A 13,891-nucleotide genomic window follows, 5' to 3' on the forward strand; every position below is an offset into this window, starting at 1 on the left:
TCTATTTTATCTTCTGGACCAGCAATGTCGTGTTTGCCAGATCTTTGAAAAATGCAAGGTCCTAATGCAACTAGTTCACGTTGCAGAAAACTCCACTTGCTAGAATTGTGTAGAAAAGTGCAGACAAAATGTATTTTTGTTCAACCTTTATTAATGGCCAAAGTTCATTTTGATTTTCTCTGCTTTGTTTTACTGACACTCTTTCTTGGAGTGTGTGTATTTTTCTTATTGTGTGCCACAAACTTGGACAAATTCCCATGTCATTTAAATTTTTTAGTATTTAAAATTTATTTTAAAAAAATGAATAGCCTGCTTTTCTTATCTATAGTTAAGTAACTGTTTTGTCTGAGCATTTGCTAATGTTTGAATTTTTTACGTACTACATATCATTTCTCAGTTCGTGCACAACATTGTTTCTTTGTAATTGTCACATTTGTTTTTTGTTCTGAATCATCTCATGCTGATAACACAAAAATCCAAGGAAACCTCATGTATTCATTTAAATTTTATTGATTTATTTATAAAACAGATTTTTTCCGGCCCACGAATATTTGTATAATATATGGTGTGGCCCTCGTTCTGAAAAGTTTGGAGACCCCTTCTCTAAAACATAAGGTTGAATAAGAAGGGGGCAGAGCAGAATCAGGGAACTGGTTTTCCACACTGAAATATGTGAAAATATGTTTTCATATGTGCTTGGGGTTTATTGGCAAAAGCTAACATAAGATATTACATCTGCAGCGACTTCCCTGAAAGCACTCAGTCAGAAAATGATGTTGACAACTAGGTACACAAATCATCTCTCTCACACTTTTTTATTCTTTTTGACTCACTCTCTCATTCTCTTTCATTTTGTCACTCAAAAACTGCCCAATATCTAAATACCTGAAACGTATCTAAATTATCTTACCCACACACAGTAATATTTGTGGAATCTGATCTCCAGCAATAAATGCTGTTCAAAGATTGATGATAAAAGGAGCGTATAGCAACCAACGTTTGTAGCCAAATTGTTGGCCTGCTCTCAGTTTATTTGAAGGATTGGGGGGTTTTGTGTTAATGTGCCAGTGATGTCTCAGTTGAAGGAAAACGCACATATAGTGTCTGGTGACCCTGCGATGGCTGCATGACCTGGAGTGTGCTGTCTTCTGAAGTGTCTGTGCCATTGTGATAGTGCCCTAGTCGGTTTTATACAGATTTTGGACCAGGTTTGGTGCCTGCTGGCTCATTTGTCACAAACGAATTGATTTGTTCTTATTTTGAGATTAGAAACTGCTTACAAGTTGCAGCTAATTTTGTTTTCTATAGGCTGTGCAATTTCATGAGCACTCAGTCTTTCAAATGGGAAACCTGTTCTCTGGAAAGTGAAGGGATGAATGCAGGTAAAATTGACTCTTAGTGGCCAGCTGAAGTTCAGGCTGAATCTTGTGGATCCTCAACACCCCCTAAAATGACTTCCTGCACTGGATGGGATTCTTGAATGCCTGAATCCAGAGAAGGTCATAAGGACGTGTTCCTGAGGACCTCAGTGTTCCAGGTGTGAAGCACCTCTGGACTCGCACTGATCTTTCTTTGTGACATGGCATCAGTGTACTGAGTGCCAGTAAACTCTAAATGTTCCTGGCATCACTTCAGGTTGGTGCGGTGGGACAAAATATTTAATGAGTGCCAAAGGGATGATTGCTGTTGGCAGCCCCCCAAATATGAGGTGTACTTTGCTTGTTTAACTCTGTAGAAACAAGCCAGCAGTGCCAACAGAGTTTAAAGGGATGTACCGGATATGCAGGAGTCTGCACAAGCGCTTTGTGTACTGATTGGTCCAGGCCACTGACCTCCGCATTGATGTGTCACAAGGAGGGACTGTACTCTTATTATTTTCTGATCTAAGGAGCGGTTTTAAGATCAAAAGAAAGCTGTTTATTTACGTGAGTCAACTGCCAGTGTAAACCCGGCAATCAAGGCAGAAATGCCTAATGATTAAAATATATTTCTATCCACTAAAAGCGCTATCAGGAATAATAATTAAAAAAATGTGTCCCCAACTCTTTTAAATGCAAAATAATATATTCCCATTTAAAAATGTTCTCTTGCACTCTGAGTGTTGGGCATTCTTAAAACGTTTGACATGTTTCGAAAGGTCAGTAACCGCGACCCCATAGAGTAATAATGAGCATTTGAGAATGTCTCAGATTGTGTTTTGCTGTGCGAATATCCGCGGCCTATTATAGTGGCATGGAATGCAGAGAAGTGACCAGCGTGATCACTTTAGCCTTTCTTGCTTCACATTTCTCTCCAGTGACACAGGGGTGACATGGTAATGAATGGTCATTAGCTGATGTCCTACTACAATTAAGGAGCCGTCATGACCTGGTGTGAGAGGCGTGCACAGCTGATGCGAGGTAAGCTTGCACGACTGATGCCCGTGTAACACACTTTTTTTTGTGTGAGAGAAGCTTGCAGTAATACCAGTTGTTCGTCTGTGAGGGAAACTTACATTACTTACTGATGGCAATGCAATACTTGTTCTTTGAGAGGGAAACTGGTGCCTCTGACTGCGTGGTACTTTTTTTCTTTTTTTTTTTTTTTTACTAGAGAAGCTAGTGTTGCTGATGCCTATGTGGTACCTATTCTTTGTTTCTTGCTGAAGCTTGACAAATTATTTTACTATACAGAAATCAGAATGATTATCATTTTCACTGCTTGTTTTTATAAGGAAGTTAATTTTCTGTGATCTTTTCAGGAATTTAGAAGGGCAACTATTTCTCCTGTTAATGTTGGTACTTATCCGGGTGGGACCAAAGGTCCTACGAAAGCATTCTATACAGATCACGGGTGCAAACCCCTAATGCTATTTATAGAGTGGAGCCTAAACCTTTCAAGCCAAGTGGGCCAGGGTTTGCACTTTGTTACATTCCTTCCAGAGTTTTTGTAACTGGCTAATTCCAAAGTTCAGGTACTAAAGGAAAAAGCCATTGGACGTGCAAACTTAACTTGAAACCAAGGCATGACTTCCACCGGCTGAGTGCAATTTCTGTAGTGATGAGTTCTTGATCTTTTACTTTTGAACATTGCCCTCAGAATAACCTCACACACTACACAGTCTCATCTCATTTTATTCATACGTTAATGCCCACTGTTTTACTGCCTGTTAAAAGTGATTATTTTGATATCATACTCCTTTTGAACATTTGTAACACCCAGCTGCTGTTTGGCCCTGTTATGGGCAGACTCCTCTGAAGTGCGATTTTTGGTTATAATTGCTGTTCCTTCTACTTTCATTACCTTATGGTTTTCTTTACTTACTTCTTGTTCTTTTCTCCTGCAGGACGTGCCCTCGAATTCTTGTGCTCAAGGATGGCAGAAACTGTGGACCGTATACAGAAGATGTTCTTTTTAACGTGCAAAGTGATCCTGCGGTTCTTCTTCATGTTCATCAACAACTTGGTCGCCATTCCGTCGTACGTTTTATATTTAATAGCTCTGCAGCCTGTGCGAGTGCTGGACAGGAACCTGTTTTGGCACATTGAAGGAGTCATGTTTAAATGGCTTTTAGCGATGGTTGCGTCATGGGGATGGACTGCCGGATATACAGGTAGGACTCGCCTTTATGTACTGAGAGTTCTTGTCGCAGTGTTGCCTCAGGACATTTCCTCAAGTGGAGTAAAGTGTTAGTGACATCTTCAGACTGTGGATCACAAGTGGTGTGGATCAATAGCTATTCTTGCAGATTGGGGATCGGGAATCGGTAGCTCATGTTCCAGCTTCACCGTTTGTTGCTTTAAGAGGTTTTGGGTAAATCACACCCTTTCCATATGATCAGTTAATTGTCGGTACATGGTTATATGGTGTTTTCTCTCTTTCTCTCTTTCTCTCTCTCTTTCTCTCTCTCTTTCTCTTTCTCTCTTTCTCTCTCTCTTTCTCTCTCTCTTTTTTTCTCTTTTTTTCTCTCTTTTTCTCTCTCTTTCTCTCTCTCTTTTTTTCTCTCTTTTTCTCTCTCTTTTTCTCTCTCTTTTTCTCTCTCTTTTTCTCTCTCTTTTTCTCTCTCTTTTTCTCTCTCTTTTTCTCTCTCTCTTTCTCTCTCTTTTTCTCTCTCTCTTTCTCTCTCTCTCTTTCTCTCTCTTTTTCTCTCTCTTTTTCTCTCTCTTTTTCTCTCTCTTTTTTCTCTCTCTTTTTCTCTCTCTTTTTCTCTCTCTTTTTCTCTCTTTTTTTCTCTCTTTTTCTCTCTCTCTTTTTCTCTCTCTCTCTTTTTCTCTCTCTCTCTTTCTCTCTCTCTTTTCTCTCTCTCTCTTTTTCTCTCTCTCTTTTTCTCTCTCTCTTTTTCTCTCTCTCTTTTTCTCTCTCTCTTTATATATCTCTCGAATTCCATTTAAATGCTTCTTTAAAAAAATTCAGGTTTTTAAAAATGATGTGAAGGATGAAATTGAGAGCGCTCAAACTATTGAATTCTCTGCTTCCCATGTCACATTAAATTTCCTTCATTAGTTGTTCACATGGGTGTCCTCTGGGTATCTAGTGTCCTACATAGTTCTAATAATAGCCTTATGGCTTGCAGGCCCCCTGAGAGGATTGCTGTGGACACCCTCGCTGTGATACTGCCAGCACTTGGTGACTGGTGGAGACTCAAGATTTGCCTATATTGTGCTTGTTTGTATACTGCTTTATAGCATAAATGTGCCTGTCCTGCAGGACAAGTTCGAAGCACTGGGGCGTCTCTGATCTCTCTTGACACAGCCATGGGTTAGTTTTGAAAATAAAATTCATATCTTAGCAGTACAATTTGTACGTGATCTGAGTCTGGTCCTTTGTTTAGAGTTCATGTTGTTATTGCAGGAGTTTAGCGCACTAACTATAAATCTAGTTTGGATAATGCAATTTCTTGTGGTGTGTGCAAAGTACTGTTCATCCTGATGAAATAGGATATTCCTCAATGGGTCTTGCCATTGTCCAGTCTCTTGAAAAACTATATCTACATTTCGTGGCTTATTGAAATACGTTCTTGGCAAAGTTTAATGATGCAGTCCTTTTCCCATGTGCCAAAGTGTCCAATCTTCATGGTTTTGAAGCGTTCCTGAGCATGTACCTATTGTTTTTCTATTTTTTTTCCAAGCCTCATCCACGCTGTCTTGTCCTTTTCTCTTGGCATCTAGGATTAATTTACTCTTCCTTTTTCAGTGTCTAGGACTGGAGAGTAGATTAGAACGTACCCACTATATCACGTCACCAATCCTTATTCTTCGGGAATAGTGTTGATTTTCTCTGATAGCCAGTACCATGATTGATTGCAACCCTTGAATGTAGTTTACTTGTGACAGGCGGTTGTTGTATTTTTTTTTTTTAAAGCACTAACTATAGAATCTGAATGTGCTTCACATTTGCAGGATGTTATCCAAGCTAGGTTGATCAGCCTTTCATCCATGCACACAACACTTACAATAACAAGGGTGACATTGTGTGACCTAATTGTGTTAAGTCTTTCTAAGAAGGCAGAGCTGTGATTATTTGGTTTTAGAGGAAAAAAAGAGACTTGTATTACATGATTTAAACATTAATGCTTCTGTCACACTCTAGGTATCCTTCTACATAACAGTGCACTGGAGATTCAAGAGCATACATAATTTTTTTCTCTGTAATTGGTGCATTGCAGCCATAATCCTTTTCTATGCTCTTCTTATAGGTATGGCACCATTTTGACACCTTTCAAGTAGTTCTGTTACACCTTACCTACACTGACCTAGACACCACCTCACCCAGTTCAGACACCGAATGCCCTCTCCAAAGCATGGAAAATAAAACGCTTGATGAAGCATTTCTAAAGATTTGAGCACAAACCAATATGGGAAGTTGGACTATTTAAAACATGATCTTCACATTTTAGGTACAGACCAGTGTAAAGGAAACCATGTTTTCCGATCAGAATATTTTCTGATCAGCCGTAGTAATGTAAATGTTTCTTCCAGTATACAGTTTCGTAATGTCCCATGCGAGAGCTACACAGTTTGGTTGCCTTTCACTAACCAAAAAGACCCATGCAAGAATACTGTTGATGTGGGGTTGAGTAGAAAGTAAACATGACTTATCTGATACTCCTTAACCTGCCAAACGTTCACAAAGCCAACATGGCCATCGGTGTTTTGATTGCACTCCAAATGTCTCCCAATTAAGAGTTATAAGCTTCATTGTTTGTTTCCCACTTAGGATTGAGTATGTAGTTAAAATGTCCGCAAATGAACGAACTAGACTTTTATAAGTGTTTGGGTTGATTTCATTAGGTCCACATACTGAAACAACATACAAGGTTAACATTACAAAAGGTGATTACCCACCACCATTACAAGTAACTCTTTGTAAAAACTTTTTTGATTTATGGGTTAAAGTTAATAATAGTCACTCTCTAGACTAGTGCTGCTTGAGAGGTGATAACTAATAGCAGACCCCATCTGCATACACACCAGCAGGGTTTGGTATGCTATCCAAGTTTCCTAGAGACTTCATAGTTCAGAAAGAATTGTTTTTGTTAAAAAAAAATAGGTTATTAGTTGATTTGTGTGTGGGGGGGGGGGGAGGTTGTACCCACCTCAAGTAATAAGCACAGTCCTTGTCAGGGCGAATCACTAAAGTCATTAAATAAACCTGACCTCAATACCCTGGTAGCTATGGCACAGAGCAGACCATCTTTACTTGGAGGCAATCTGTAAAGTATTTATAAAACAGTAATAAAGTTGAAATGCAGAACAAACAAAATCCAATGAATTAGAAAATCAGAGTAAAATCTTCTAAGCAAGATGAGAAAAAGGGAAACCAGGGAAATGCATTTTTAAAGTTTTAAGTAGAAATAAAACAAATAAGCAGAAAATGACAATGATAGTCAATGGTTGCAGTAGAACAGGACCCAGGTGCAATTTGACACTGACCACGATGGAGCATGGGTCAGATACACTATTCAGGTTCACGATTGTCAGAGATTTTATCTTCTGACTTTAGTTCTTTAAGTCCTAATCCACCACAGGTGTTCACTTTTAAAGCTCTCCAGGACCTCAGGGAAGGCACTTAGAGCCTCTCCGAATGGCAGACAGAGTCCAGGTCCAGTTGCCACTGAGCAGCTGCAGGAAAGGCCTTTTGTTGTATCCCTATAGATTGAACAGGAGGTCATCCTTAGGAACCTTGGAGACCATGTCTTTGTCCTGGGTACAAGAGAACAGGTTTAGTTCTCCAGGGCTCCTCTCAGGTTGCAGACAGCAGGTTCAGTACTCGTCTGATCTTGCTCTGGTCCATGGCGTTCTGAAGTGGGCTTCTGGAAGTGGCACATTTATTCCTGATCCAAGCTAGTGGGTGGGAAGAAACCCTAAGTAATCCCCAACCCAATGGGGGTAAAGTTTCCTGGGGCTAACCATACCTAGTTTGGGCATTTTCAAGATGCCAGAAATCTTCAGACAGACTAAACATGGGTTCATGGTGTGTTTTTGGGGAGTGTACTATTTAATCTTAGTACCTTCCCACATATACCACTAAAATCCAATTTAAGACAGTCACTGTATCCACAACAACCTCAAAGACTGAGGATTGTTAGCACAAATGCTGAGATTTCAGCAACTGGACAATAGATACACAAGAATTGTTTTGGCATCCTGTTTCCTTCTTTTGAAGAGCATCCCGAGTGTCACATGAAAAGCCCCAACAGACCTGTCAGGCAGGTTTTGACAATCCAGTAGGACTTTACACTTCTATGTCAACAAGAGCATATTGTGAATGGGGCTGGTCCGGCTGGGGTGGTGGGGATAAAAGAATGGTGCAGGCCTGGGTTTTAACTACATCTGCTAGTGACAGGGTAGTCCTCTTGGAAGTCAATGTAGTTAACTATTAACTAGAATCCTTGAATTCTTTTTCTAGCTGCTTCTAAACCGAAATAAGCATAATTAGGTATAAAAATGTATCCCATTGTTTTCCTGTGGAGCAGGCAGCCTGGCTACCGTGGAAATAGCTCCTGGGCTGGGCCTTTTCCACTGTAAAAGTGGAGCAGTAAACGTTTACAGGTCCTAATTTTAAATATCATGCACCATGCCTTCCTTATGGGAAAGGAGGTCTATTTAGGGGGACATATTCTTATTTAAAAGGAATGTTTTGACCTGTCAAAAAGGGTTTATTATTACAGGTGAAAGAGACAGTTTAAAATTGCACAGCCAGGCTACAATGGTAGGCCTGGAGACATGTTTGCCTGGTCATTGCAGTGGTGCTACAATAAGTGTTGCCACTCACTAGTGACATTTAACTAGCAGGCCCCGGGTACACTCTGTACCATAAACCAGGGAAGTATAGGTTAATTAAATGTGCCAATCCGCTGTAGACCAATTTCAAGATGCGAAAGGAAAGGGAGCACAAGCACTTTATTGCTGTTAGCCGGAGTAACATGCAAAAAGTTCTATAGCCACCAAAAATAGGGTTCAGTAAAAAGGAAAAAATTCCATGGTGACCCTGCTGTAAGGGCACATTTCCAACTGTATGTATTCCCCAGTGCCATTTAGTTGTTGTATGTGGCTCACATTTAGATCACAACTGTGGATCTGATTTCCACAGCTCTTTCAACTTGAGTGAGAGAATTAAGCCTGCTGATTTTATGCTGCACACTGTAGCCTCCCTTTCTTTGTCCCCCCCCCCCCCACTCCCCCTTTCCAACCCTCAATCCACCGGTCCATCTAGTGGAGACCTTTCACTCCTCCCCGCTCTCCCCCCCCCCCCCCCCCCCCCCCCCACACACACACACACACACACACACACACATACACACACACACACACACAATCTGGGAGGAGCTTGCTCACACACTGTCAGTCATATAGAGCCTGTGGCTCTTGTCTTCCCGCTGCTTGGCTAGTATAATTTAGCTATATATCACTCCCAGAGGAGAGTGGCTATGCATCCAGTCAGATGGATAACTTTGAACCCCCAAATCCCATCACCAGAAAAACAGACCAACAGCAAAGCAAAGCCAAACCAAAAAAAAAGACAAACATTTTGCTGACCAACGTGCAAATCTGAAGGCCTATTTGACACTTGATGCAAAGACTGATAATATGTGGAGCCAAAGATAGTTGAAAATATCAGGAGCACTATAGGTTATCTTCAGAGATTTTGTGTTTGTGAAGATAGTCCAATGTGTGCTGCACAGTGTGTTTCAACTGAGTTTCATATTGGGTTTCCTTCCTTTAGTTAGACTCTCTTTTGTCCAGCTTCGAGTTCTAGTGCATGGGGCATATACAAATGTGGGTTGGAACTTTTCGTCTCATCTCAGGATGGGAACTGGATTCCTGAGTGATAGATGCCACTGTATCGTGTGTGCATCTTTCCCTTATATTTATTCAAATCCCTCAGTGATTGATTCTTGCTCGTTGGTACACCTTCCACTGCCATGCCTACCTCTTGTCATGAAAATAGAAGCAGGTTCAGAACATAAACTGGACACCCTAAGATCCTGGTTTGTTTTTTTGCAGTTTCCATGTATACCCTTACCAAAGCAGTAAAGTAAGAAGTCTGTTGGGGACCACAGGTGTGACACTGGCCCACCATGTGATGTCATTGGGTGTCAAAAAGGGGCATAATGCTACTTCTGCTTCATCTGGCATTTTGTTGAATGACGTCTTGGTTTGACGCATCATGAGTGACAACCGAAATGGAGATAGGCAATAAGTAATAACCCCTGATCCTATTTTTCTGTCTTCGATAAACCTAGAGAGTTGGCCAAGTTTCAAACTATACCTGTTTGGCTTGTTTTATCACATTCATTCCCTTTGTGGTAAGCTGGTCATTTCGTTTTATTTCCTCCAAAACTCCTATTTTATTGACTAACCACCTCTCCCACCCCCAATTTCGAATCTCTCATCATTTGAATAATGTTTTATTATTTTGTCTTGTGACAGCTGGGTGTTTTACTCATTGTGCAATAATAAGGGAGTGCTTCCTCATGTTGCCTCTGATTCTGCATTCTCTACATGGCCGGACACTGACGCATCATGTTGGATCCAGTCCTTCTGTTGGCTGTAGTTCTGTCTGTTGACTCTAATCAGTTGTCGGTGTCCCGCAGAGGCTTTTTTTCTGTGTGTGTATGTGTGTATGAGAACTTATGGCACGCATGTGGACTGATGCCCATTTTTCCATTTCTGCTACTTGCTGAATGTAAGTCAAGGCTTCCAAAAATGAATTTTGCCCAAATATTTGAGGATTGTGGTAAGAGTAGCAAAATATCTTGTCCTTGAATGTTTTGGACCTTGCTATGCCTTTCTTCTGATTGTGGGGGAAAGCCTAGACATATTGCCTATTTAGAAGACACAGACAGGAAGGTTAGCTTCAAAGATTGGATCACTGCCATTAAAGAGTGGTTGAAAATGATCATGTGTGTACTCGTTGTATCTCAAACCCTCACGTCACACCACATTAGCTAAAATATACTAGTACATGCACTTCAGAACTGCCAGCTGTTTCTTCGTAAGTTCTGGCATGAGCCAAGACCTTTTGATTTTACTAAAATATGTATACTATACGTACATATTGGGGCTTTCAGCCACCTCCCTTCATCCATTGGTCTTTTGTTGTGTCCTTCACGTTTTACTTCCACCCGCTACAGCATGTAGCATTTGGCAGTGGGTCAGCCTACTTTAGCCACTGGGTTACTTCAGTTTGACTGACTGCTTTATGCTTTCTCACAAGGATCACATCCATACTCAAGCTAGTTCCTTTCAGTGCTAGTGTTTTTGTTTATACTCTTTAATAATTACTTATAATATTATCATTGATTTTAGAGCCTGACGTGATAGCAGGACGCTTCTGATGCACCTTTCATCGTTATCAGATCCTATCACCTGCCCATGCTAATATAAGAGGAACCGAAGAACACTGATATCAATAATAGGTCCAACAGTAAAATATTAGTTTTTACTTCAAATTGCTGGTTAATTCAAGTTTGCAGAAGAATTCTTGTAAATGTGACAATATCTTCACAGGACAGCAGCCAACATGTGTTTCGTCCCTTGGACTTTCTCAAGGCTGCAAACAGTATGTACAAGATCCCACGCCACTGAATGATCGTCACTGATAATATGAAAACAGAAGTGACAATTTATGAACCACCAAAAATTACCTAAAAAAGGTCTGGATAGCCTCAGGATAGTGTTCATCCACAGTGTATACGAGACCAGCTGGGACTCAGTGAGAAAGACTTGCTTAAATGCCTTAATACCAAAGTGTGCCACAATTAAACCACAGAACCGGAGTGAAAAACCAAGAGAAAATTCAGAACAAACAAAATGTTTACTTGCAATAGTAATGAAATGCACCGAAGCCCGTGATAATGAGACATGCGAAGATGTGTTCAGGAGGGAACATGCATGCAGGGGAAATTGCGGAGGAGGGAGATTGTAAAGACGGGGTAAGCATCATGAGTTCCTCAAATGGGCCACACTATGGTGGGGTACCTGAAATATCTAGTATGTTTCAGACCTACTATTAGAGTTCAACAGACCAACTGATTTGTATGTAAGTTGCAATAGGAACGAATAACAAATGTATGAAGTACCGTAGAGATGAGGGCAGTGCTCTAGTCCTATAGCAACCATAGAGCACAAAAAAATGCCACAAGAGAACCAAAGTGTGAATAACAAAAGGTAAGAGTTTACCAATGATATAGATTGGACCTTAGATGCACGGTAGAAGTCTTTTCAAAAACCCGAAAGGCAATTCTCTATTAAATGGTTGGCCGTGATAAGCCTGCAAACAAATACATAAGGTTTTGGTAATCTCACTCGAAATTAATAAAGCAAAGTATATATCGCTACAATGGTAAAATGGATATCCAGTAGCACTCCGCAGCTCTTACCTTAAACACAAGATCCATGCTGTAACTTGACCCAAGCTGGTAAAGAAACACTCTGAGTACGGCATGTCATTGAAAACTGTCTTGTCACCCCATTCCCTATGGAAAGTAAAGAAGGACCGGAAGGTGCTTGCTCTTATTAGGGATATGGCGGCCATATTGGAATGGTGAGGCAGTAGTTTTGGTGACCTTACTTGAAATTGTTGAAGCAAAGTTATATTGTTAAAACAGTAAGCTGCATATCCAGTAGCGCTCTATGGCTCTTACCTTGGACACAAGAGCCATGCTGTAACTCGACCCAAGTTGGTAAAGAAACATGCCGATTACAGCATGTTATTTAAATCTGCTGCGGCACTTTGGTCCCTATGGAAAGTCAAGAACTGAAAGGTGCTTGCAGTCGTGGGGATAGGGTAGCCATGTTGGAGTGGTGCAGTAATCCTGTGTTAATGCTATGTATTGTCATATGACATGCATCCCAAATTTATCACAAGACGAAAAAAGTCAGCTAGTATATTAAGAATCTTAAAAACAAAAAAAACAAAAAAACTGCACAAAGATGCGAACCCAACTTAAAACCGCTGAGGGACCAATGGGTCAACAACGGTCTCCCTTGCCTGGGAAAGTCTCTTGTAGCCAGATGTAGAGATATAGAAGAAGAGAGTAGTACCTGGTATTATAGGCAAAGTGATCCGAAGTGTGCGTTGCAGGATATAACCGAACAAACCATTCATCTTAAAGAACAGGAGCTATATGGAGATAAAGTAACAATACTAAGGTGTATATGGTGCGATGTAGCTATAGTGGCTAGCTTAATGTACGCTTTCTATATGTAAATACACTAAACGAACGACATAAACATGTCAAATGCATGTAAGCAACATGTTAAAGTGAGATGTTAATCAGCTATGTAAACGGTACAGACAATTCCAAAAGACACAATAGTCACAACTAATGTCTAATACTTCTATCACTCATTGACAAATATAAGTCCTAGTTCACATATAAATCTAGTGGAACACAGATGCCCCAAATGACGATGCTCAGTGTATTGTAAAGTAGAAAAACCCATTAATTGCATTGATGTGCAAACCGCTTGCTAAAATGGCTTGGTACTCGAACAGGTGCAATCCATTCTAAAAGACACAATAGAGACGTCGTATGTCTAATATTCATGTCACTCATAGACTAATATAAGTCAAAATGTGCATATTTATCTGGTGACTCATAAGTACCTAAATGACAACGTTCAGTGTATTATAAAGTTGAGACAGCCGAATAATACAGGTCAATGAAATGCATTGCGTGTAAGGAAGATGAACCCATAATGCAGTATGCAATAGGAAAAGTCATGAACAAACGTACTATTCACATTTTAGAAGTTCTAACGGCAACATGCCAGTGGATGCAGATCTGAGGACAATTGTATTGTTCAATGTAGTATCAGTTCGTTAAGGATACATGCAACTCCCTGTCAGTATTGAGACCCATGTCAGCAGCGCTCAAGCGGAGATCCATCTCCTCTTAAGTTGTCTCAGTGCAAGTATTCTGTTGCTGCCACATTGTAAAAGCTCAACAGTATCGATCCTATGAAATTAGATATTCTTCTGGTCGCACTGGTTGTGTTTTGTATTTTGTGTTGCAAGAGGTAGGTGATGTTATTGTTCCTAATGGATCGTAAGTGCTCTTGAATCAGTTCTTTTAAGGGCCTGACAGTACTTAGACTGTCAATGCAGTTACAAAAACAGATAATATAATATACAACAAACCTAGTATTGCAATTGATAAACCTGACTATTTCAAACTGTCTGCCAGTGTTATATTGGAACGTAATAGTCTTATCCTGACCAAAACGGCAAACATTACAGGAACCACATTTTAAAAGCCTTTAGTAGTAAACGCAATGATGTACGAGTAACTGCTGTCTGGAAACGGTGACAGCGTATATCTATCTAAGGTTCAATCCATACCATTGATAATCTCTTACTTTTTATTATTCACACTTTGGTTATCTTTTGACATTTTTTGTGCTCT

At 40.2% G+C, this 13,891-nt stretch overlaps 1 protein-coding gene across 1 annotated transcript in view; it reads left to right on the top strand.

The window, feature by feature from the left end:
• Positions 1-13,891, top strand: part of LPGAT1 (lysophosphatidylglycerol acyltransferase 1) — a 346,210-nt gene that overhangs the window by 24,337 nt on the left and 307,982 nt on the right. The window contains exon 2 of the mRNA XM_069233932.1: positions 3,326-3,592. Coding sequence (XP_069090033.1) covers positions 3,355-3,592 — 238 coding nt within the window. The 5' untranslated portion in view covers positions 3,326-3,354. The remainder of the gene's footprint in view (positions 1-3,325; positions 3,593-13,891) is intronic.

This window comes from Pleurodeles waltl, chromosome 5 (assembly GCF_031143425.1).
Source record: "Pleurodeles waltl isolate 20211129_DDA chromosome 5, aPleWal1.hap1.20221129, whole genome shotgun sequence".
In the NCBI taxonomy this organism is placed as follows: domain Eukaryota; kingdom Metazoa; phylum Chordata; class Amphibia; order Caudata; family Salamandridae; genus Pleurodeles; species Pleurodeles waltl.